General features: G+C 41.5%; 1 protein-coding gene across 2 annotated transcripts in view; it reads left to right on the top strand.

Annotated features, from left to right (window-relative positions):
• Positions 1-26,820, top strand: part of RPN2 (ribophorin II) — a 56,205-nt gene that overhangs the window by 8,138 nt on the left and 21,247 nt on the right. For both annotated transcript variants that reach the window (XM_080812707.1, XM_080812706.1), the window contains exons 3-9: positions 7,967-8,062; positions 8,618-8,793; positions 12,967-13,042; positions 14,043-14,177; positions 16,176-16,352; positions 17,629-17,747; positions 19,550-19,655. In XM_080812707.1, the coding sequence (XP_080668833.1) occupies positions 7,967-8,062; positions 8,618-8,793; positions 12,967-13,042; positions 14,043-14,177; positions 16,176-16,352; positions 17,629-17,747; positions 19,550-19,655 (885 nt within the window). The remainder of the gene's footprint in view (positions 1-7,966; positions 8,063-8,617; positions 8,794-12,966; positions 13,043-14,042; positions 14,178-16,175; positions 16,353-17,628; positions 17,748-19,549; positions 19,656-26,820) is intronic.

The following is a 26,820-nucleotide window of genomic DNA, read 5'->3' as shown; positions in this document are numbered from 1 at the left end:
TATGTGTTTTTTGTTTGTTTTTATGCGATATGATGTCTTAGGCTTACTTTTACATTTCCTGCTCCAGCCTAGAATCAGTAATCGCTACTGATTTGTTGACTGCCTTGTATATGCTGGGTACAGTAGATATGTTATCTTGAGTTAATTGTCTTAATTCTATGTGGTCAGAAATATTATCCTGTAATAGAGGAGGAAATGGAAGCTCAGAGAGGTTAAGTAGTTTGCCTGATGTCTGCCAGGCATCATCTGAATACCATATGGCAGAACTGTTGACAAACTATGGCCTCCAGAGTCAAATCCAGCTTAAAGCCCGTTTTTGTAAATAAAGTTTTATTGAAACAGCCATGCCCACTCATTTATATATTGACTTTGGCTGCTTTTGCACTTTGGTGCTAGAGTTGACTAGTTACTTAAGAGACTGGCCCCCCAAACCTGAAACATTTACTCTGTGGTCCTTTGCAGAAAATTTGCTAATCCCTGCTATGTGAGGTCCACACTCATTCAGGTTTCTTCCTGATAGTTGTTTCTTATTTCTGCCTGCTGTTTCCTTCCTGTGTTTGACTGTATTAAGGAAACAGACTTTTCCTTGTGATTGCCCTGTTACAAATCCTGTAGGGGAATGTATCTTTTTAGTAAAATTAGTTTCACTTCAAAGAAAGAGTGCAAGCATCAGTGCTACTGAACCCAAGTTTGTTTTTAAAGATTTTATTTGTTTATTGGAGAGAGAGAGTGCAGAGCAAGTGAGTGAGAGAGTGAGCGAGCGAGAGAGCAAGAGAAGTCATGAGCTAGGGCGGGGGAGAGGGAGAGGCAAATTCCCCACTTAGCAGGGAGCCTGATGCGGGCTTGATCCCAGGCTCCTGGGATCATGACCTGAGCAGAAGGCAGATGCTTAACTGACAACCACCCAGGCACCCCTTGCCCCAGTTTTTGATTCTGGTTCCATTTCTCTGTAAAAGAGGAGTTATGATGCCTTCCTCACTGGATCATTGTAAAGATAAAGGGAAATCATATTATGCCAAGTAAGTGATTGGCCCCCAAAAGGCCCTTTAAGTGGTAGTTATTATCATCATCAATATTTAAAAAGTTTTGCCTCTATTTACAATTTATTCACTTGAGTTCAGATAATGCCTGGCACAGAGACTGAAATGTACAGAAGGCTGCAGTGTCTGTAGAGGGGGGATGCCTGGCGAAGAGAGAAAACTGGGAGACACAGTGGAGCAGCCTTGACTCGTAGAGGTTTTGTATGGTGAGGTGTAAGAGATAAAATTGGAATATTAGGTCAAGGTTGAATTTTGGTGGATTCGAATGCAGGAAGAGCGGTTTATACTGGTCATTTTCAAGCTTCCATGGAACTGTAGGTTTCAGTTCCATGAACTGTAGATTCAGGAGGGATCATGGGGGAGTGAGCCGCTCTCACATTAGTTAGAACAATGCCTTTTTCTCAGTCTTCGTGATTGGGAGTTCCACATGGATTTAGGTTGAACACATACTCCTAGAGGTATTCCCTACGGATGTCCTGAATTTGAAGAGACATTGATCAGGGCTGAAGATACAGACTGAAGCTATCCAGACAACTGCACACTACACTGTGGTCAGGGTATTGCATGATTGGGCCAGCTGTGGCTTTAGGTTTATAAAGTCAGACTTCACAACCAAGTGACATGTGCAGCTTACTGAACCTTTCAGAATCTGTTTTTCTCATCTGTAAGATAGAAATAATAATAATAATAGTCTGCTCACAGGTGATGCATGTTAGGGTAGTTAGCATGGTGCTGGCATATGTGAGTATGTACTAGTATTAGCTCTCAGCTCTTCTCTATAGTAATAGGGTTAATGTACATTGATTGACATTTTTCCTCAAACTGTCCTCCCCACTGCTTGATGTCTAATAAACACAGGGTGTTCAACAAATAGTTGTTGAATGAATTGTAAATGTTAGCATATTAGAAATGAAAGCTCTCAGATGTGCCTGTTGATTAGAAAATAAATGGGCGAATCACATACTTCACTTTCCCAGTAGCTTATGGAGTGTGCTGTGGTGATTGTGTGATGTTTGCGTTATAAGCAATGGAAGGAAGAGAATTGTATGGAAGTTTCAAGTGATCGAATTGCCTTATTGGATGTGCACACTAAACAAATTCATTGAGGACAGTCTCCATTACTGCCACTTTTGTGTGGTGGAATGTGTCCTGCTCCATTGTTGTTGCTTTCAGCTGAGCAGAGGGAACTCCGGTCCTGCTAGGGGCACTGAACTGGTTGTTCTCACAGATAGGTTCTTAGGGGAGATTTTGGTTATTCTACCAGAGATTTTAGCAGCAAAACCAAGAGGAATGGGGCTTAATTAGAAGATGAGGATAGAAAGCAGTTCTAGGACAGCGGAGTGTGGGATGAGAGTTGATTTTAGGTGTTATGAAGAGTGAACAACTTTCATTTTAATAGTCAGGTACTGTACACATGTATTTAAAAACCATAAGCACATGAGAAGGGTGATTTTATAGATATATTGCTCAGCTTTCTCTAAGATTTAAGAACAATGGCAGGAGTTTTGTATTCATTATACTGAAAATTTGAAGTAAGTAGGATATATACTATGGCAAAAATTGTGATGTAGTATTTGTGCAACGGCAGTCAGTGAACTTTAGGCACTGTAACAGGTTGTCAATGATACACTTTCCCTGTTGGTAAAAGAGGGTGGTGAACCCCTTACAGGGTTGTTTTGGGTACTAAATGAGATGCTAAGGCTAAAGTGCTTAGCTCAGTACCTGGTACGTGGTGAGTACTTAGGAAGGTCAGTATATTGTACCATTCAACAAGGACTGAGTACGTGCCGAGGGCCAGCTACTCAGCTGGTTGCTGGGCATAGGAGGCAGCCAGATATTTCTTCCAGCAGTAGTTATTTATGGAGCATCTGCTGTGTGCCAGGCATTATGCTAAGTGCAGAGAGACAACAGCTTATTATCTAGTGAAAGGCAGGGGACATGATAGTGAGACCAGGTGCTGCGTGCAAAGGGGCACCTAGTGCGTGGAAAGTCCCAGACACATGTGTGTGAGAGTCCAGCAGAGGGAGCAGCGCTCACCCTGTCTGCTGAGAAAGCTCACTATAAGCCCCGACCTTGTGCAGGGGGTTGTGGTCTGTACTGGCCGCTGCACAGTTTAGTCAGTCACTCAATAGATACTTAGTAAGTTTCTGCTCTGTGCTAGGCACTGGGGATTCAGTGTTGAACAGTGAGAGAGAGCCTCTGCCCTCTTGGAATGTATACTCCAATAGTGGAGATTGGCATTGGTCATATAATCAAATAGATGTATGAATATTTGTAACAATGCTAAATTTTATGAAGGTGAGATAGATGGTGCTATAAATAGGGAACTTTGACCTGGTCAGGGATGGCTTTCCCAAAGAAATCTCTGAACCTAAATCTCACTCTGTATCCCCCTAAGTTACAGCTCCTTGAGGGCAGGGACTGTATTCATTTTATTTGTCGTGCTTCTCCAAGGCCTAGAGTAGCACCTGCTAGGCACTCAGTAGCTGTTTACTAAGTGAAGGAAGGTATAGTTGATCTGAGTTCTGAAGGGAAAGTAGGAGTTAACTGGGAGACAGGGGAGGGAAGGAACTTCAGGCAGCGGGAATGGCAGGTGCAAGGGTCCTGTGCAGGCAGGGAGCAGATTACATTTGAGAGACTGAGAGGAGGCAGCATGTGGAGCGGACCATGGGAGAGAGAGAGAGAGACAGGGAGGAGTGGAGCCTGGGGGGAAAGTGAGGGCTAAGTCTCAGTGCCTTGGCAGCCACAGGAAAATGTTTACTTTTTCTCTAAAGAGCAGTTGATTTTAAGCAGCAGTTATCAGGATCCATTTTCATTTTGGAGAGGTTTCTCTCCTGTTCTGTAGAGGACAGACTTTGGCAGGGGAATATGGGGCAGGACTGAATACAGAAAGGGTTCAAAAGATAACACCCAGACTTCCAACTTCTGCTGCACAGGTGGGTGGTTGGGCCATTCTGTAAGATAGAAACACAGAAGGAGAATTAGGTTTGTGTGGGCAAGATCATGGGTTTGGTCTTAAACATGTTGAGCTTGAAGTGCCTTTGAGTTATTTCAGTGGCCATTGAGAGAAGTCTGGCCCGGGAGTACAACTCTGAGATGATCTGCACAGGGGTTCTGTAGAAGTCGTGGGTGTGAATGAGATTGCCTAGGGAGAGAGAGAATGAATGAGAAATGGGCCAAGGAGTTTAAAAACTCCAGTGTTGAATGGTCAGGTAGAAGAAAATGAAAATAAGGAGCAGCTGAGAGTAGGATAAGAGCCAGGAGAGTGCAGGGGAATCCTGGAAGGGAAGGGAGGGAATATTTCAGAATGAGGACGTGATCAGTTCTGTCCAGTGTCGAGGGAGGGAGCTTTTCTAATTTGGAGATTCACTGGTAGAGAAAGAAGGTAGCAGGTTGGGTGGAGGGGTGTGGGGAGAAGGATCAAGGAAAGCTTATTTTATTTTACTTTTTTAAAGATTTTATTTATTTATTTGACAGACAGAGATCACAAGTAGGCAGAGAGGCAGGCAGAGAAAGAGGAAGGGAAGCAGGCTCCCCACTGAGCAGAGAGCCTAATGCGGTGCTCCATCCCAGGATCCGGGGATCATGACCTGAGCCAAAGGCAGAGGCTTTAACCCACTGAGCCACCCGGGAGCCCCAAGGAAAGCTTATTTTAAAAGAAGTCTTGAGTTTGTTTGTTTTTTTTCAAGATTTTATTTATTTATTTATTTGTCAGAGAGAGAGAAAGAGAGAGAGCGGGAGCACACAAGCAGGCAGAGTGGCAGGCAGAGGGGGAGAGTGAAGCAAGTTCCCTGCCCAGCGAGGAGCCCAATGTGGGACTTGATCCCAGGACCTTGGGATCATGACCTGAGCCAAAGGCAGTGGCTTAACCGACTGAGCCACCCAGGCGTCCCTGGAGTTTTGTTAGTATGTCGGGAGTTACCTGTTGAAAGGGAGAAGTTGAACTGACAAGGTAAATGAGCTTCCAGATGGAGAGAAGAGCCTGTACTAAGCCTGGAGGCTTAACTGTGCTTGTTGGGTGTTGTGGGGGCAGTGGGTTGATTGTCCGGGGCAGCTGGAGGAGAGGCGTGGGGAGAAGTGTGGTAAGAAGTGCATATGAAAAAGGTAGGCCCAGTTACAAAGGACCTGTTGCGGAGGCTCTCGTCTGGGTATGCCTCGACAGCACAACGCCATAACAGAGTCTGGCGAGAATACAGAGTGTGGTGTGAGAGGAGTTAAGAGTAGTTGGGAGACGTTAATGGAGAAAATAAGGGAGAGGTAAGCGTAGCTGAGAGATTTCGGTGTCTTTTCTTGGCTGCTGATTCTGTTCGGGGAACTGGAGGGAAGCATGGGTAGAGAAAAGCACTGACGTTCTTCGCTCAGGAGGATGTTTAGATAATTGGAGTCTCAATAGAGGGCACAGAAGGTTGGAGAGGAGCAGATAGGGAAGGACATTTAGGGGGGTGATTTGCAGGCGTCAGTTGGGAGGATGAATCTAGAATGAGGACAGCTGAAGTCAAAATTACAGTGGCCAGTTGAGGCCTCAGCCCTGGGTGGGCTTACTGAGCCTCCAGGGTGTGTCTCCTGGGGCCTTCTCTCCCTTCTGCTGCTGCTTTTAAAACCAAGTTGACATTGGGAGCTTGGAAGCCACTGACTGCTTGTACTGTTTACCTTGATTTGTCTGGGCGAAGATTTAGAATTGGCATGTTGCTGGTTTTCTTCCAGCACAAATCAGAGGTTGTGCAGCTCAGACTGTGGAGCCAGGCTGCCTGGGTTTGAATTCCAGCTCCTCCATTAAGAGCTGAGTGACCTTGGATAAGTCACTCTGGCTCTCTGATGTTTCAGTTTTCTTATCTGTAAACTTAAGATAATAGGAGGACCCAATGCATAATGAGAAATGCACATAAAGCACTTAGAAGAGCGTTGACACATTTTAAGTCCTCAAAAAGGGGTAGCAATGACCATAATCCATGTTTGAGGTCTCAGATGCTGTTATTCTATCGTTGAAGCACCAGATGGCGACAAAGCACATGGCTTAAGCTTACCCACGGTCTGCAGAGGGATTCCTTGACTAGATTGTTTTCTTCAAACCCCTAATTTGTGCAGTGTGAAGTATTCCTTTCTTTGTTTTCTTTCTTTCTTTCTTTTTTAAAGATTTTATTTATTTATTTGTCAGAGAGAGAGAGAGAGGGAGAGAGCACAAGCATGGGGAGCAGTGGGGAGAGGGAGAATAGGCTCCCTGCCAAGCAGGGAGTCCTCTGATGGGGGACTTGATCCCAGGGCCCTGGGATCATGACTCAAGCCAAAGGCATACGCTTAACTGTCTGAGTCACCCAGGCTTCCCTCTTCGGTTTCTTTCGAACTTCTGGTTGAAGCTCATTTGTTTTGAGACTGCTATTTAAATTTTATTTATAAAATTAAAAAATAGGTTTTTGGTTAAAGTAACACATGTACACAGTTAAACGTCAGATAATACAGCACAGCAGTTAGTAGAAAGCAGGAATCTATTATATACGTGGCCCACCTTGCCCTATACCCTGTCCTACTCCTCAGAAGCACCCACTTTTAACTATTTCATTGCCATTTAATTATGAATAGGTAGATTTTGTGTTACCTCAATCAAAATATTTAGTGATAGAACTATTAAATAATATGTCTTTGAGTTTGATACAGTAAGAATAGTATCGGTTTTATAATGTGCCTACTTTGTGGCAGACACTGTGATTGGGGTTCATCAAAGTCTTTGCTCTTAGGTAACTTAGGTAGTTAGTACCATATGGTAAGTGCTTTGGGGAAGCACTGTGGAGAGAAGGCACCTGGCCTAACTTGAATGGCCTACCTTGAATGAGCAGAGATGTGGATAGGAGCTGGGTTGGCAGATGGGAGGGACAACGGACCCGTGCTTCCAGTGGCAGGAATAGCAGGGTCACATACATGCCAAGGCGAGATTCTAGTGTCTTTGGGTTGCCACAGTAGGCTGGAGGGCAAGATTTGGGAATTTTGAGGTGGTGTAGTGATAAAGCTGGCACTGAAAGTGAATGTCAGTCATGAGGGCATTTTACGCTGTATCAGAAACTTGGAATCTTGTTCTGAGGATAATAAGGAACTACCCAAGGGTCTCGAGAGCAAAGTAACATGGTTGCATTTGTATTTTGTAAAGATCACCCTTGAGCAGTCAGTATACAGAATGGACTATGTGATTTGAGACCAGTTAGGAGATGATTGTAACAATCTAGGTGAGAGATGGCAAGTGCCTGAAATAAGGCAATGAGAGAAGCCCGAGGGTGGGGATTGGGTTTGAAAAATGCGAAGGGAGGTAAGCTCACTAGGCCTGTAGGGTAAGGGAAAAGTCAAGAATGATTCCTAGGTTTCTGCCTCAGGTAGTTGGGTACGTGGTGATGCCTAACACGAGCTAGAAAGTCCAGGTGAACAAATAAAAGGTTTCAAGCTCGTTTTAGATGTGTTGAACCTGACTTAGCTTTGGAAACATCTAAGTGGAGACCCCAGTACATTTAGAATCAGAGGAAACACTTAGCTTTGTCACCTTCACCAGGTAACTTACTACTCCGAGCCTCAGTTTCTTTTTCTGTTAAATGGGAATGATAATATCTACCACAGGGTTCTTAGGTGTTCATTAAAAGGGAGAACATCATAAACTTCCAGCACAGATTATGGCCAGAGCAGGTGGTCAGTGGAAGCGGTTTCTTTCCTTTTTTCTAGGGTTCGGAAGGACTAAAGTACTTGAGGTTTGTTGCTTTGGGCATGAACTCAGCAATTTTGTGTAATATAGTGTCCTATGGAAAATACCTGCTTAAAACATGAACTCTTGCATAGCTCATACTTTAAGCCATCACAGATTGCTTAGAATTTTGTCATCAAAATGCATGTATACTTTCCTAGTCTCTGTGTATATCACCACTTATCACTGACTTTCCACCCCTGTTTAGAAAGCGTGCACCTTCATTAAGTCAAACCTTGATCCAGGCAATGTGGATTCCCTTTTCTATGCTGCCCAGTCCAGCCAGGCCCTCTCGGGGTGCGTGGTGAGTCTAGCTTCTACCTTTATATTTACTTTTAAACCATAAAATGTTTTTTAAAGAGGGAAGGTTGTGTCAGATTAAATTTTTTTTTAACAATGAGACTCCATTAGTGTGGGTGGAAGTTCCATTCTTATGATTTTATTTTTCTTAAGAAAATGGAGTTTACTTTTTCCCCAAGTCTTCGCTTTTTGTGCCTTTTAAATAACTTTTCTCCTCTATTGCCTCTCTTCTGGGAAGCCTTGATTTTTCTTTCCATCTTCCTTTAATGTTTAAAAATGTTCAAAGTAAAGGAAGAATGTCCCTCATACCAGAGTTCTGGAAATCCAATTTATTGAACAGAGGGGACCCATACAAGTAGGCCAGTGACTTGCCAGAATCTTTTCAAAAGTGTCGTGTGGCATTCCTACAGACACTGAATTCTGGCGTCTGAGGAGCTGGGGGGTGGGGGGGGACGATCGTGCACCACCGGGTGGTGTGACTTGGGCGGTCCCTTCCCGTGTTGTTTGCCACAGACTGCCAGCACCTGTTCTAAAACTGTGTCTGCCAATCCTTTCTTAGATCTCTATTTCAAATGAGACCAAAGATCTGCTCCTGGCAGCTGTCAGCGAAGACTCATCTGTTACCCAGATCTACCATGCCGTGGCCGCCCTCAGCGGCTTTGGCCTTCCCTTGGCTTCCCAAGAAGCACTCAGCGCCCTTACCGCTCGCCTCAGCAAGGAGGAGACTGTGTTAGCGTAAGTTGTCGTGTCGAGTGCGTCTCAGGCTTCATTTGTGGTGGAGACTGTTTCGGAGAAGGTTCATCCACTGGTTCAGCAAGTCTTTTCTGGGCGTCTCGTATGAGCCATGGGCTCTGCCAGGTGCTGCAGACGCGGTATTGAACTGAGGCAGGCAAGATCCCTGTCCTGATGGGCTCACCTGGACACCATGTTCCTCATGACACTGAGGCGAGCATGAACGCACTGCCCCAGAAAGACAGAATTGCTTTTGAGGTGAGAGGCTGCAGCAAGGGTTAGGAGATGACTGAGGGAGCGTGAGGCCAGCGAGCCATGTACATCTCTTGTTGAGCATGGTGAGCTGTTGGCAGTGGAGGCTCTGCACTGGAAGAGGGCGTACAGGATCCCTTGAAGTTGTGAGAGACAGCATCTGGTGGGAGACGTGGGTGCTCAGAGCGGGGAGCGTTCTAGGAATCAGACTCTACTACTCTGCAAAAGGCTTGGGTGAAGGAGAAGTACCTTATAGGAAAAGAACTCAGCAATTTTCCTCTTCATTTCGAACTTAAATGTTGTAACTGACTTGAGGATGTTGACCAAACTTGAGAGTAACGGTATATGTAGGTTTCTCCTTTAACACTGAAACTCCTCATTTAAAACGGTCTATGTATTTTTTGTTTGTTTGTGTCCCCCATTCAGTTGCAACCCCCGAAAAAGGGTGGAGCGTGCCTGGCCTCCTGTTAATTATTTAGCAAGAGGTTGGGGGCACTGATTCCCTGTTGCAGAATAGTTCAGTTGTTTCCCAGCTTTTTTTTGGTGGGGAATGGGGATTGTTTTGGCTAAGTAAGATCAAAATGTTTCTAAACTGGAAGCTTTAGAAAGGGCTCTTAGTCAGTTACATTCTCTGTGTCATTTACACCCTACTCATTTTCACATGGTCAGTCATCAGTGACTCTGGGGCTACTTTTCCTAAGGCTGACGTTTTGTATACACTTTGCCTAATACTTGACCCTGCTGTCCCTCAGTTTTAGGTCACATTATTTTGGTCTCTCATCTCTTGGGGAAGATCCCCAAGGATCCCCAGTGAGATCCCTAGTCTCATGTTATGATATCACTGCCAGTGCCTCAATTTGATGCCACCTTCTGCAACAGAATCTTTTCCATTTCCCTCCAAGCAAAAAAGAAAGTCTTCTTCCTCAAGTTTCCAGAACAGGAAAAAATACAAAGAGAGTATATCCATTTTGGAGTTAGTTAGCTAGTTAATTAGTTAGTATGAACACCAGCTCTGTTCCTTCCTTGCTGTGTGACTTTGGGTTAGTTACGAGCCTCCGTGAGCCTCATCTGTAAAAGGTGGACCAATAATCCTTACATTGTAGAATAGTGACAGGATTAAATGAGATAATGCATGCAAAGAATCTAGTGCAGTTCCTGGTTCTTAGTGGGCATACAATGAAAGCTCCTCCTCCTCTTGAGCATTTCTTTCCTAGGTCCCTTTCTTAGGAAGCTAGTTGCTTCCTTGGTTGTACTATAGTCATTTCTATATTAGATTGTAAGCTTCTTTATTTATGGGGCTCACACATTGGTGCTTGGTAGGTGCCCCACAAAGAGTGAATAAAGGCTGAAACTGTACTTTGATGTTTCTAGTCTCTTGAAGAAAGCCTGCAGGTAGAAAGAGCACGTGCTTGGGATCGAAAGAACTGTGTTCAGATCCAAATCCTTCTACTTAATACCCCTGCAACCATGAGCAGGCTGTTTAATTGCCCTACACCTCAGCGTTTTCATGTGTAAAATGGGGACAGTGATAGTTTTCTCCTAAGATTATTGTGAAGATCAAACTAGCAGGATGCCTTGTATAACATTACTACCAACTTGCCCTTGCCCTGTTTAAGGAAATCCGATATAAATTAGGACTTCTAAATGGGCCTTCTGCATTTAAGTGGACTTATTTTAGGATATGAATGTTCGGAAACTTGTCTAGAATGGAGAAAAAAATCTGCAGGTTTGAATGAACCATCTGAAAAGATGCCATTGTGGTCTCTCATAACCCAATTTCTTTTAAAGCATCTGCTGTATATTAGCAAGATAAGATCGGCTTTCTTAGGGTTTGAATACAGTATTCCAGAGGGAAAGAAATTACCGACTGGAGAGTAAGTAATTAAAGCCAGTGACAAAACTTTTCAAAAGCTAAGTGGATTAATTTTATTCTTAAAAACTTCTGAAGTTGTTACCAGCATGACATTCACTCGTTCTGAAGAGAAAAACGATATCTTAATTGAAAAGTTCTTTCCTGGCTATCTTAGCAGCCTTTTGTGGGCTCAGCATTTATCACGGGCAGATGTGGGATTTTTATCTTGTTTGGAAGTTCAGGTTTCATTTTCTCTAGTGCATTTTAACAACAGGCATCCCATAGGAGTCTTTGAATGTTTGGGGCTTCCCTGCCCATGAACTGTAACTGCTCTGTTTTCTAGCTTGTCACCTTAGTGGGATTAGTTTTCCACAGAGGGAATCTAAATGGTTATGATCTCAATGGAAGCAGACAGATTCTCTCTCCATTCCCCACCATGACGACTTGATGGACAAGTGGTGGTTTTATAGAAAAGCCCCGTCACCTCTTGGGAAATAAGGGATCGTTCTGGGGTTGAGCAGCTTTTGCTTAACCACCGGGAGTCCTCTGCTTTCTCTATTCCACCCGGAAAACCACCATTTCTGTTTTCCAAGTTATCTGCACTAAGAGAGTAGAATCTAATTAAAAAAATCTTATGTGTGTGCACCTACCACATTCTACCTGTAAAGTTTATCTTACAGAAATTATATTCATCAGTGGATGCAGCTACATGAACAAGCCATAGAAAGGATGACGTACTGACACACGCCACAACAAAGTGAGCCTTGAACACATGAGGCGAAGGGAAAGGAGCCAGACGCAGGTTACGTAGTGTATGATCCCATTAAATGAGTTGTCCAGAGTAGGTAAATCCATAGACCCAGATGCAGATTGGGGGTCCTAGGGGCTGTGCCCGTTAGGCTGGGAAGAAGCTGCTCAATGGCTTCAGGGTTTTCTTTTGAAAACAGATAGAAACATTTTGGAACTACACAGAGGTGGTGAGATACATACTAGATACCACTGCACTGTTCACTTTTCAAATGGTTAATTTTCTTATGTAAATTTCAGTTCAATTTAAAAATAGACCGGTGAATGAGGCCTGTTGCAGCACCGTATGACATGGTACAACATAAATGTGTGTCCACGAGAGAGGGAATAAATTGTGGTACATCCAAGCAGTAGAGTACTATGTCCTGGTTCATAGGAGTGAAGTACATTTATATGTACTGATACTGAAAGACATATACATTGTATTATTAAGTTAATAAGTTGGAAAAGAGTTATCTTTAGGGGTAGGTGTTAAAGGAATTTTATTTTTGACAAATACATGCTTTTATAATCAGGAATAAATGGTAGGGAAAGAAAAAGAGAATAAATTCTGGTTTCAGAACCAAATTCCTCTTATCTTATTTAATGCCTGAAGGGTGAGTAACTTTCAGGTCTCCCAGCAGGGCAAGGATGGCACAAGTATTGGAGCAGTCAGCACGTGTCTAGTGACAGCTTCCTGTTCATAGCACGTGGATCTGGTTTCAGAAAAGTTGCTCCAAATTCTATCCAACAGTCTGCAAATGTAGATTCCATAATATTATTTCGGTCTTAGGGTGAGAAAAGTAGAAAGTTTCCAGGCAGCTAAGTTCTGCCTAACGCAATGCTTTGTGCAACTCGGAGCTGTCAGATACTTGAATTCTTGAATTCTGTTCTTGAATTCTGCTACTTGAATTCTGTTCTCCCGAAAGAGCCTAACTCTTCTAAACCTAAGTGAGTCTTATTCAGTGTTTGGTTTGCGAAGCCACTAGGAACAAAATGGATTTCCAGAAAGGGTGAACTTGCTCTCTGTCTCTTCTCTAAGTGCCCACACTAAGTGCCCACAGTACTTACTTCAGGTCATGTTGCCTGGATTGCCTTTTCCTGCTGTTAGGATCTTTGTAATGTAGCAGCCTTTCCCAACTGGATTGTAATTAAGCTCCTTAACGGCTGAGACAGTCTTATACTTCTAAAGAACAGGAGAGGGATATTCCTGAAAGCATCCCAATTCGAGCAGAAGTGAGCAGATGAAAGGAGGTAAGACTTGATATTCACTCTTTATCTTCCAGAACTGTCCAGGCTCTGCAGACGGCATCCCACCTGTCCCAGCACGCTGACTTGAGGAGCATTGTGGAGGAGATTGAGGTGTGAATTTATTTCGCCAAATGAATTTCCCATCTCCTGTCTTTGAAACCTTTTAAAAGAGTCTTGCAAATAGACATGCATGGCTTATTTTGGCCAGTGACATTTCTTTTCACACCCATGCCACACTTCTGTTCTTTGTATGAGAGCAATATGTCCTGGGGGATATTTGCTAGGGTAGGATAGTTACACCATCCGTTAGGTAACAGTTTACTTTGCCAGCCCTTTGTCGGTATAGGTTCATAGTCCACAGATTTTAGAGCCTAACAAACCTGAAATTTAGGTATTTTTTTCTGCTACTTAGTTTTTTGTAATCTCGGACAAATTATTTCATGTCTGAGCCATGATTCCTTATATGGTGTTGTAAGAACAAGTGAGGTTCTAAAGTACCTGATTTGTAATAGGTGGTTGGCAAGGGGTCACTGTGTTTTTAGAATGACCTGATCCTTTCCTTTGCCCAGGACCTCCCGCTGCTCAGAGACTGCTCTCGTGGACGACATAGTCTGTGATGACAGGCAGTCCACCTGGTGTCCTCACTGGGTGCCCCACAGGCACGTTTGCTGCCTTATCTTGTTGCCCAGGAGAGGAGCATGTCTCTGTCCATCCTTTAGAGCACTGAATGAGAAAGAGCAGTGTTCTGCTCTGTAGATTGTATCCAGACAGATGGCTGTGGAATCCACCTGTGTCCTGATGCTTCCTGGGTGCCGTGCAGCCTGGGGTCCTCAGTGCCCTGACTCCGGGGCTTGGGCTTGAGTACCAGGGGTCAGGGAAGGGGGCGCTCCCAGGGCTGCAGAAGACACTGTCTCTCCAGGTGCCTGTGGGGTACACTTTATTCTCTGCCTCAGCATCTTGTTTGACAGAGTACTCCAGATTTAATGTGGTTCTCCAGATTTAGAGATTTAGAGTGAAATTTCTCAAAACAGCCTGCACGGGGTGACTGTGGTTTGCGTATCTCCTTCTGTGATCCCTTGACTTCCAGCCTGCTTCCATTTTGTTGTGACAGGATCTTGTTGCTCGCCTTGATGAACTGGGAGGTGTGTATCTCCAGTTTGAAGAAGGACTGGAAACCACAGCCTTATTTGTGGCTGCCACCTACAAGCTCATGGACCACGTGGGCACGGAGCCATCCATTAAAGAGGTACCTAACCATTCTCGGGCTTGAAACCCAAAGGGGTTGTTGACTTCATCTGCTAAGAACAGCTTTTCTCAGAGAGGGTGTTGAGTTGGGCTTGGGGTGTAGTCACGCGGAGTCTTGGGTTAGGCATTGAAAATGAGAAATAGATGTAATGCCTATCCTCAAGAAACTGGTTATAGGTGGAATAGACATATAAATGGTGTCACACTTGACTTATTTTATTATTTTTGTCTTATAACCCTTTATAGTTTATAAAGCATTTTTATGTGTGGCTCATTTGATCGCCATAGGAAATCTGAGTAATATGCTCTTTCAGACTTGGTCCCTCTGTAGAATGGCAGCGTGACACATGTGGGGACACACAGATAATAGGTAGTAGCGATGCCCCTAAACCAAGTCTCCCCATGCTGCAGGCTCTCTCTTTCCCACATGTTGGGTAGTAGATCTCCAGCCTTGTTACATTTGCTTTAAATTGGGGAAGATATGTCATGAGGTGGTGACAAGAAGGCCACTTGATTACACTAGTTTCACCTCTCTCTCTTCTGGTACTCCTTACTGCTTGTTTCTTGAGTGATTTCCACGTCGGTGGCCCAGGCAAACCCTCCTCCTTGAGAGGTGCCCTGTTCTCCCTTCCACCTCATCTTTGGCAGTGGCTAAATCTTAATTAATCTTTGCTGATTGATCTAGTTATCTGAGAGGCATGTGTGTCTACCAGACATTACCAAGACTTAGTTCTTTTTTTCTTTTCTTTGTGGGCCCCCCCCCAAGAGGAGCTCATTAACCTGAAAGAACCTTTGGTTGGAATGTGTGTGGGAAGTCTTTTTGAGCCGGACCCTCTTTGTACCCTTTGTTTGTGAGAAGACTACCAACCCTTGAGCTAAAGGATTTAAAAGACAAGCTGCTGTTTTAATTTTAGGAGGAGATATTTGGGTTCCAAGTTAGAACTTTGATTTCTTTCATGCATTTTGAGTTTTGTGCTGAGTTTCTTCAAGTAAATAGTAATTAATGATCTGTCTTGGGTAATTTGAATTGATTTTCTATTTTCTCTGGAGGATATGACCTAATAATTTATTCATGTATTAGCATTCTTCTCTTGTCTTTGGTTCATCCTGAGTATAGAAGATCTGGAGATGCCGTACTCTCTTAATTTCTATGATGGGTGGAGTACAGGAATGTGGGTCTTACAGTACAAATCATTTAGGAACTCTCCTATACACAGCACGGTAGATGAGTTGGTGATATTCTACATATACAACTTACGCTTTTTCTTGCTTTATTCCCAAGCTTCTGCTAACCAGGTATTTGGATGGAGTAATTTTGCTGTCACTGCTTTTGACATAACCATTCTGGTGAATAGTCACCCATTTTAACATGTCAACAGCTTAGTGATGGAAAAATGTAATTGGTACAATTAAAGAAAATTATTTCATGTCGACTGTGAATAACACTGTCGGGAACAAGGGAGCTCTTTTGTTAGATTGGAGGTTTTAAAAAACAAAACTGATTGAAGTGGAAAATGTTTCCTCTTAAGCAAACAACCTCCAGAATTTTAATAATGCCTTTTAGCTTCCACTTTTTTAAAAAACTGCTTTTAGTTTTCTTCTCGAAACAGCCCATTAGTTCTTAATGGAAAGTTATTTTAGTTTCTTTCTAATGTACATTTTGGCTATAAGGTTTGGTCTTGTGAATTCAAAGTTAACTCCAGTGTACTGCTCAGAGGGTGGTCGGGAGGGAAGTTAGGTGGGAGGGTAAGAGGAATTAGGAAAGAATATATTTTCTTCTGGGAGGAGACAGACTTACACGTGAATTTTGGTCTTGCTTTTTTTTTTTTTTTTCCGTTTTTTCTTTTCCTGTTATAACTTGTAGGAGTTACTTAACCTTTTAACCTCATTTTCCTCATTTGGAAAACATTGATAATATCAATCTTTTCAGGGTTTTGGTCAAGATGACCACCTTCCTGCCAGAGGACGATCTCAAGTTGCATTTCCCCTTTTCTTTCAGGATCAGGTCATCCAACTCATGAATGCCATCTTCAGCAAGAAGAACTTTGAGTCACTCTCAGAAGCCTTCAGCGTGGCCTCTGCTGCCGCTGCGCTCTCTCAGAACCGCTATCACGTGCCAGTTGTGGTTGTGCCTGAGGGCTCTCCTTCCGACACTTACGAGCAGGCTATCCTTCGGGTATGACTTCCGTGTCCAAACTGTGTGGCCCTGACCTTTTTCCAGTGGAAGGCTCAGAAATCTAAGGACTGGTGGACATCTAATTGTAACCATCTTCCTGCCCCAACCGAGGACATACCCATTAAAAGTAGAGCAAGGCTCATTTCCCTTAGCCTGGAATTGGGGATATGACCCGTGGATGAACTAGTCACAGAACTCTTCAAAAAAATCCAGAAAAGTTTTTTTTTTTTCCTGGAAGATTTTTTATCGTCATTCTTTTGAGAAATTAAATGCAAGAAAATTGTATTTCTGGGGTTGTAACACTAAATGTATAGAGGAGTCTTGCTTCTAAAAGGCATTTTCCAGTACCAGAACTTTCTAAATACATTATTTAAAGACCACTTTTTAAATTCCTCTGTAATTCTGGTGCTTAGAGTTGTTAACACCAGGTCTCTTCCTCCTGTTGTTGGCAGTTTGTCTTTCTGCCTCTTCATAGCATGTCCCTCCCTCTCGCTCAGCAGGAAGCAGAGACTGCTTTTTTATGGTGACTCTGAACAGAGGAAATGCACAGATCTTGAATGAGCTTGGAGTTTTCATCTCAAATGAGGCATATTTTGATGTTTGGAAATCAGTGATAAGCTAACATCTTCATAAGAACTTAGCGTTCTATTTATGTCTAAACATTGGGGTTCCACGCAGGACAGTTCCATCAGTTCTACTTTGGTGGCCTCTTTAAATATTCTCCTGAGGAAGTGCCTTCTCTTTCAGAATTGCCTCTCCTCTCCTTGCCTGTACTCACACCCCCTCAGCGAAGGCTGGGGTGAGAAATCATCTGATTAACATAGTTCACCGTAAGTTAGGAGGGGGCAGCTAGGAGAGCAAAGTAGTAGTACTGGCTTTGTAGCTAGATGGGCTGCGGTTTGAGTCCTAGACCAACTGAACTGGCCATGTGGCCTCAGTTTCTTCATCTGTAAAGTAGAGATTATCTATCTCAGATGATTGATAAAGGAGGTTGTGTGTAAAGTGCCCATCCCCGTCTGAAGAATGAGTGTTGGACGAGATCATCTTTTAAGATCCCCCCCTACCTCTAACATTCTATAATCTATCCCATTACCAATCTCCTTGTATTTTGTGTCTGATTTCTGATAGATCGTAGACCAGAGTCAGTGCAGATGTCTTGAAATGAAGTGTCTCTTCCCCTGCAGAGCTGGCTCCCTGTGGATAAATCTCCCCAGAAACAAAATTTTTTACTCCTTTGGCCTTTGTTGCTACAGATAATTTTAAAATTTATTTCTAGTTGCAGGTCACCAATGTTCTGTCTCAGCCTCTGACTCAGGCCACTGTTAAACTAGAACATGCTAAATCTGTTGCTTCCAGAGCCACTGTCCTCCAGAAGACATCTTTTACCCCTGTCGGGTAAGTCTTGAACTTATTTTTGAAGGGTACCGATAGACTTGTTTTGCCTGCAGCCAATATAACACGAATTAATATGGATATTATGAAATACCCCCAAATCAAATTTACCTAAACTTTGCTTAGGTAAATTTGACTTCCTAATGTTTAGTTATTTAAGAAAAGGATTTTTTTAAAGCTAGAAGAGGGGCACCTGGCTGACATAATTGGTAGAGCATAGGAATCTTAATTTCAGGGTTGTGAGTTCAAGCCGCAAATTGGGTGTAGAGATCACTAAAAAACAAACAACAACAACAACAAAAAATAAAGCTAAAAGAATTTTGTTTTAGTTTTAATGTTTCCTTCCATATCTATTTCTAGTTGTCTCTGTCTTGTCATTGTGATGTAAGTAGCAAGTTTTAAATTTGATACTGTTTTTTCTTGATATATGAGTAATATATATTTATTGTAGGAGAAATACAGAAAATCCCAAAAATAAAATATAAATCACTGATAGTTCTACCACCTAGAAATAACTCCTGTTCACATTTTGTCTTTTTTTGTCAACCCTTTTTCTATGCAAATAAATATATTTTTAATTGAATTAGGATTATGCTTTATCTATAACAATGTCTCATGATTATTTCCCCCATAGGATTAAATCTTCTTCAGTCTTATTTTTTAAAAAATATTTTTAAAAAATATTTATTTATTTGAGAGAGAGAGAGATTAGAATGGGTGGGAACGGGGTGGAGGAGGGGTTGCGCAGCAGGGGAGGGGGGTGTGCCGCAGGCGATGAGTACAGAGAGGGAGCCCAACGACAGGGCCTGACCCAGGGATCCCAGGATCCCAGGGTCATGACCTGACCTGAGCCAAAGGCAGACCTTTAACCGACAGAGCCACCAAGGTGCCCCTTTAGTCTTATTTTTAATGGTTGCATATTGTTAAGGAAATTTTAAAAGAATTAAGGATCAATTTTTATATGAGATCTTGTTAAGTGTTAAATTGGTAAGCTAAGACTGGGAACTCTGAGTTTTAGAGAGAATATCCATTTCTTTTATTTATTTTTTATTTTAAGTAAGCTTTAGGTGCAATAAGGGGCTTGAACCCCAGAGGGTCAAGAGTCACATGCTAAAAAAAAAAAAAAATTGTCGCATGCTCTACTGACTGAGCCAGCCAGGTGCCCCAAGAATATTCATTTCTTAGACAATGATAAAGATAAACAGACAATATGTCAAATTAAAAAGCAAAATCATTTTTAGGAATGATGAGTGGAATGGTAAAAGACATTTGGGATTTTGCTATGTAGTTGGAGTTAATTCTCTACCTTCCCCCCCTTTAAAAGAAAAGTTATTGATATTTTCATAAAAGTAAGACATGTCATTTTTAGGAAATTCACAAAACACAGAAAAGTGGAAGTAATATAAAAAATTGCCTGCAATTATACTGCTCTGCACCAACCTTTTTGAACATTTCTACTCTCTCGCTGTCTCTTTTTTAAACATAATAGGGATCATACTGTAGACTGTTTTGCATGTAATTGTGGCAGTCTACCCGAGGGGGTGGGGTTTTAGGAGTGGAGAGGAGGAAACAAAGGAAAGAAGACTTCAGAGACTAGAAGGAGGAGGTCATTTTAGATCTCTCTGAAGTTTCGCCCACACCATAATCTGTGATTGAGCAGAAGGTGGCCCAACTGGGTGGGAAGTTTAAAGGAGAAGACGTGGCGTAATGCTGGCTTATCTCAAGGAGGGCCACGTGCGGCCCATTTGTTACATTCATGTCTTTGCTATGTGAGTTCTTGCTAACCCCGCTGTCATTCTTAACAGGGATGTTTTTGAACTAAACTTCATGAATGTCAAATTTTCCAGTGGTTATTATGACTTCTCTGTCAAAGTTGAAGGTGACAACCGTTACATTGCAAATAGTGTCGAGGTAAGTGCTTTTCTTGTCATCCCCATTAAATCCAAGGAAATGACCAAGTAGGCACACAGGATTTATCGTCTGGTATATTGACTTCATTTTACAGCCAAGTTAATGTGAATATGTTAAGAGAAGGGTAAGTTTAAACTACACTTCACCAAGAACTTGATCATAGTGAGTTTTATTTGTAAATTATTCATTTTCTGGTATGATTTAGTATCTCACATAAAATGTAGGAGGTAGAAAAAAATAAAAATCACCTATAATTTCACTGAGACATAAGTATTCTTATTATGATATTTTGTGTGGTTAGTCTTGATAGATTTAGAAAAGTGCCTGATGCTAATTAGGTGATGAAAAGCACCCAGGGACATACTGTAACGAGGCTCTCTGGGTAAAATACAAAAGAAAATCAGTAAGTTTCTTTCTTTTTTTGGGGGGGGGGTGGGCAGCACAAGTTTATGGAGTGATACCAAAGAGATAGTACAACGCTCCTGAGGAAGGAGGGGACCCGAGAGGGTTGCCCGAAAATCAGTTAAGTTTCATAATGAATTGTGTTTCAGATATTTAGCTAACGCTAGTTGTGTTGAAGATCCAAAGATCCAAAGTGGTTCTAAGGATGGCAAACTACCCCTCATTTATCAGATGCTTGGGGAGTGAGGAATTTCACATTAGTGGTTTTCCTAGCTAATTGGAGTATACCCCTTCAGGCATTGTGGCTTTCATTTTACCCTTTTCCGTAGAAGTTTATTTAAGATGAATTACATGTTTTTCTACTTTCTTAAACTATGGGATATGATTTAACCATCTTTTTATTCCTCTATTTATTTGACAGAGAGAGACCATAAGTAGGCAGAGAGGTAGGCAGAGAGAGAGGGGGAAGCAGGCTCCATGCAGAGCAGAGCGCCCAGTGTGGGGCTCGATCCCAGGACCCTGAGACCATGAGCTGAGCCGAAGGCAGAGGCTTAACCCACTGAGCCACCCAGGCGCCCCAGCCATTTCTTATTCTTAATTAGAATCATCAGTATGAACCCTTTACTGAAGGCCTATGAATGAGAAGCCTAGTTACTACAACCCTAAGACACAGATGAAGCCATCTTCACTGCACAGAAGAGGCTCATAGGGGTGGAGTAACTTGTCCAAGGTCATCCAGCCTGTGCTTGGGTGGGTTCCCTGCCCAGTATGAGTTTGGTTAGCACGCTCTGGTGAATAGGCAGCCTGCCTGGAGGCTGCAGGGCTGTGTGCAGCTCCAGCTCTGGCCTTTGTATGGCGTCACTCCCTTCAGCTGTCCTTTCTCAGTGCTTTTGCTGTGTCTTTGCTGTATCTCTTAATTCTTGTGCATTCTGTTGGGTGAGGGAAACTTGGAGTGGTCCTGTGCCTCTCCTGAATAGTTAAATACATACTCTTTGGGAGAACTCTTTCTTCTTCGCTATTCAGGTGTCATTTACCACTCACTTTTTTTTTTTTCTTTTTTAAAAGTTTATTTTAGTCTTTATTTTTTTAAGTAAATCCTGTGCCCAGCATGGGGCTCAAACTCATGACCCTGCGATCAGGAGTCACACGCTCCAGCAACTGAGTCAGCCAGTCACCCCTCGTTTTTCTTTCTTTAATAAAACTTTTTCATTTTTTTCATTTTGAAATAATTTTGATCTTAAGTTGCAAAAACGGTATGTAGAATTTCCGTGTGAAGTAATGAAGTTTTTGGGTTTTTTTTTTAACATATGTTTTTAAACTTTTTAAAAAGATTCTTCATTTATTTATTTTTGAGAGCGAGATAGAAAGAGTGAGCGTACAGAGGGAGCAGACTCCCTACTGAGCAGAGAGCCTGGCGTAGGACTCAATCCCGGGACCCGGAGACCATGACCTGAGCTGAAGGCAGAGGCTTAACCAACTGAGCCATGAGGCGCCCTGAGTTTTTAGGTTTTAAGGATGGAAAACTATACCTCATTTATCTGTTGCTTTGTGGGAATGGACTTAACCAAGTAAAGTAGTATCAAGAATGCCCTTTACCCAGCTCCCCCAAATATTAATGTCTTATATAACTGTTATGTAATTATCAGACCCAGGAAATTAACGTGATGCATGCTACTAACTAATCTATAGACTTTAATTCAAATTTCACTAGTTATCCTACCAGTGTCCCTATTCTAATCTGGGATTCAACTTAGGGTCTTATGTCCCTTTCACCTCCTCTAAGTTATAGTATAGTTTCTTTCATGACCTTGACACTTTAGAAGTACTCTCTGTTTAGCTTGTAGAATGTCCCTCACTTTGGGTTTTGAGTTTCCTCAAAATTAAACTCAGGCCATGTGTTTTTTTGCAAGAAAACTCCAAAAGTGATGCTTTGTCCCTCTCAGTGCATCTTCTTAGGAAGTACATGATGTTGATATGTCTCATTGCTGGTGTAAATGTTAACCATGATCACTTGATTAAGGTGGTGCCTGCTAGGTTTCTCTCTATAAAGTTGCTGTTTTCTGCTTTGTAATTGAGTCTGCAAATATCCTGATGATCTTGCCTGCAACTATTGTTAATAGGTTGACTGCCAAAAGGTGATTTTCTCTTTCATTCTTTCTACATTTATTAATTAGAATTCTGCTGTAAGGAAAAGCTATCCCTCTCCCAACCCTGTCTTCATTTATTTATTTATTCAATTATTTATAACATTTTGGGCTTATGGAGGTTTATTTCACTCTGTAGGTTATGATCCTTTACTATCATCATTTATTTTGTTGCTCACATTATCCCAGATTTGACCTTTAGAAAGCTCCTCAGGTTGGCTCCAATGACACTTGAAAGGACAAGGCAGCTGAAAAGTTTGACCTTTTCAAAAGTGGGGCATTACTTAAAGTAGGTAGATTAAACACTTATATTTAAAGTTTGTCGGAAAGGAAGATATTTTCTGGAACTCTCATCTCTGCCTTTTCTCTCCCTCATGTCTGACCTTTTTGGGCATGAGACATCTGATCCTAGTCCATCCACTAACACAAAATTTGGGTGAAAACTATTGTAGTGTGCACCTTAAAACTTTAAAATCTAGATTCTATGAATTTTAGCTTCCCTCATTAAGGGTCCTTATTTGCAACCAAACACATTAAAAGGCAGACATTCCTTTCTTTCATTTTTTCTTTTTTAAATTTTTTTTCCGGAAATCTTTTCTTCTTTCTACCTATACAGTCTTTTTTTTTTTTAAGATTTTTATTTATTTATTTGACACAGAGAGAGAGAATGAGCGAGAGAGGGCATATAAGCAGGGGGAGTGGGAGAGGGAGGAGTGGGCTTCCTGCTGAGCAGGGATTGATCTCAGGACTTTGTGATCATGACCTGAGCAGAAGGCAGACGCTTAACGATTGAGCTACCCAGGTGCCCCTACCTTTACAGTCTTAATGACAGCATATCTAGTTTAAGTGCCATACCTGTAGGACACTTTTTTTTTTTAACTGTAAAAAGTTACAAAACTTCTTCTTCTTCTTTTTTTTTTTTTTAAGATTTTATGTATTTGAGAGAGAGAGCAGGAGCGGAGTTGGGGAATGAGGGGGGCGGCATAGGGAGACAGAAAAACAGGCTCCTCACTGAGCAAGAAGCCTGATACGGGGCTCAGTCCTAGGACCATGGGATTAGGACCTGAGCTGAAGGCAGATGCTTAACTGACTAAGCCAACCAGGTGCCCCTCTTAATGACATTTTCTTATGTTTAGCTTTATTGTAAGAATATAGTATACGATATGTATAATATACAAAATAAATGTTTATCAGCTATGTTATCCGTAAGACTCCTGGTCAACAGTAGGCCATCAGTAGTTAAGGTTTGGGGGAGTCGAAAGTTACACATGGATTTTCAGCTGTACTGCGTGGGAGTTGGCTCTCCACCCCCTACCATTGTTCAAGAATCAACTGTATTTCCACTGACTTCAGTTTCTGCCCCTTCCATTTAATTTTCCTTAAGAGCCACTAGGATGATAAAATCACATTGTTCCCTGGGTTAAACATTTCTTTGGTTCCCTATCGCCTGTGAGGTATACACTCCTGAGAATGGTTTAAAGGTCCTCCGCGAGCCATGTGCACATGTGTGGACATGATGTGGATGTGTGGGCCCACCCTCATCTCAGTGCCAGCTGCTGTTGACTGCGTACTGACCCTCAGATATGCTTGATGTGCAGATCTTTGGATCTTTGGATCTCAACTCTTCTTCCCTCCATAAGAAAGGCTCTTCCCCTCTGTTGCTCATACGTTCAGCTACTCATCCTGGAAGGTCTGGTTCCAGTGTGTGTTCAAATGTGTACTGGTTCAAATGTTCAGACTCCTTCATCTGTGCTCCCATAGAATTTTAGGTTTTATTTTTTTAGTATGGACCGTTTCAAATATACAGAAAAGAGTTTAATGAATCCTCATGTACCTACCAGCCATTCATCTCCTTCATATCCCAACATTTCGGTATATTTATTCTACACCCCCACCTCTTTGTAAGATATTTCTTTATTTCTGTTACACATATACATATTTTTAAACAATATAATGCATTGATTTGCATCTTCTCAAATTTATTATGTTGTATGCATCCTTTTGCAGTTTGCTTGTTGTCATTCAATATTAATTTTATGACAGCCCCATTTATGCCTGTAGAGCTAGAACTGTATGCATTCTATGGATAATTGTCATGAAATTGTCTTCCTTTTATGAATGAATCAGATTTTTATTAATTCATTTTCCTGTTGGTGGACATTTAGATTTCCACTATTACAAACAGTGTGACTGTGAACATCTTAGCCCATGTTTCCTTATGTGCATTTTGTTTGTCTGGAGTGTAGTTGTGGGATCATAGGTTGCATTTAGCTTCCAGCTTTATTAGGTATTGCCAAATTGCTCTTCTCTTCATATTCTTACCACTGTTTGGTATTACGAATTTTTGATAAATTGATGGATGTGAAGTGGTGTCTATTTTTTCTTTTTAAGTTTTATTTTTTAGTAATGGCTGACCCTAATGTGGGGCTTGAACTCATGACCCTGAGATCAAGAATCCCACGTTTCACCAACTGAGCCAGCTGGGCACTCCATAATGATGTCTTGTTTTTATGTTTTTCCTTGGTTACTAATGAGATTGAACATTTTTTTCCTTGTATTTATTGGCCTTTTAGTTTTCCTTTTCTGTGAACTGTTGTCTGCGTTTGTCTGTTTTTCTTTGGGTTTGTTAGTCTTTTTGTTACTGAATTTTGGAGGCTGTTGATGTTCTGGAAACTGACCCTTAGTTAAAAGCATCAGATATCTTCCCTCGGTATTGGTTTATGGCATCTTTTGATGCACAGAAGTTATTTTCAATGAAGCCTAATTTAAAAATGTTTTGCCTAGGTTGTTTATGCGTTTTGTGTTTTTAAAAAGCCCTCTGCTACTCCAAGGCGATAAAGATAATCTCCAATATTTTTTTCTAACGGTTTTTAAGGTTTTTTCCCCCTATATTTATATTTAGGGTTTCAACATACTTCAAGTTTATTTTTGTTGCTATAGTATCTTATATCCTGTCAGTAACTGTTCTTATTGATTTGTATTACCATTGCTTGCTTATGTGTGTTGCTTTTTCATTGGACTGGGAACTCCCTGTGAGTGGAGACCAAACCTTATTTTCTCAGTGCTTAGTCTCCATCTCAGACCATTTTAGAAGAAAAGGATGGAGTGGTATAAAGACGTTTACCTACATTCCTGGGCTGCTAGAACTATGGTAATTCATCTTTGAAGGGTGAGCTTTATATCCTAGATAAAATATCTTGGGTTTGTTTTTTTTTTTTTAAATAACATCTTTATTGAAAATATAATTCATATACCCATTAAAGTATATATAATTCAGTGTTTTTAGTATATATTTTCTTTAAAGATTTATTTATTTTAGAGAGAGGGAGAGAGAGCACGCATGTGCACACAGGCTAAGGGGCAGAGGTTATGGGAGAGAGAATCTCAAGGAGACTCTGTGCTGAACTCCAAGCCCGACATGGGTCTCAAACCCACCTCCCTGAGATCATGACCTGAGCTGAAACCAAGAGTCGACCACTTAACCAATTGAGCCACCTGGGGCCCCAATGGTTTTTTTAGAAAATTTGCAGAGTTTTGCAACCATCACCACTATCAAATTCCAGAACACATTTATCACCCAGAAAACAATCCCATGTCTGTACTAGACATTCCTTATTCTATAGCAATATAGCCTCTTTCCAGTACTGACAATTACTACTCTACTTTTTGTCTCTATGATTTGCCTATTTGGGACATCTCATATAAATGGTATCATATAATATGTGGCATTTTGTGTCTGGCCTTTTTAATTAGCATGATACTTTTCATGTTAATTCATGTTGTAGCCTATATGAGTACTTTATTCCTTTTATGGCCAAGTAATATTCCAGTGTGTAGGTGTAGCATTTTATCAGTTCATCAGTTGATGGACATTTGGAGTTTTTCCACTTTTTTGGCAATTATACATAATGCTGCTATGAACATTCACGTACACATTTTTGTTAGGACTTCTGTTTTCGGTTTTATGAGATGTGTGCCGAGCAGTGGAATGGTAGGTTATATGATAAACTCTGTGTTTAACTTTTCGAGAAACTGACAAACTGTTTTGCAAAGAACTTGCACCATTTTACATTTCTACTAGTAATATATAAGAGCTTCAGTTTCTCTACATCCTAACCAACACTTGTTATTTTTCTTTTCATCCTGGCCATCATATGTGGGTAGGAAGTGGTTTCTGATTTGAAATTTTGATTTGGATTTCCCTGATGGCTAATGATATTGAGCATCTTTTCATATGCTTATTGGTCATTTGTATATCTTTGTATATCTTTTGCCCATTAAAAATTTTTTTCTTTTTATTTCTTCCTTTCTAATCTGTATACCTCTTATTTTCTCTTTTTGTTATGTTGTTTGTCTTTTTATGTTATTGAGCTAATATATTCTGGATACAGGTCTCTTATCAGATACATGATTTGTTTTAATTTTGACGAGGTTCAGTTTCTTTATTTCTCTTTCATTGCTTCTGGTTTAAGTGCCACATCTAAGAAACCAATGCCTAATCCAAGGTTGTGAAGATTTACTCCTCTTACAGCTTTAGCTCTCATATTAGGTTCCTAATTGATTTTGAGTTTTTGTATGTGGTAAGGGCAGGGTCTAACTGGGCGGGGTCTAACTTCCTT

The sequence above is a fragment of the Martes martes genome, assembly GCF_963455335.1.
Source record: "Martes martes genome assembly, chromosome: 9".
Taxonomy (NCBI): Eukaryota; Metazoa; Chordata; class Mammalia; order Carnivora; family Mustelidae; genus Martes; species Martes martes.
The sequence above is the reverse complement of the archived record's forward strand: the minus strand, read 5'-3'. Positions and strand labels throughout refer to the sequence as shown.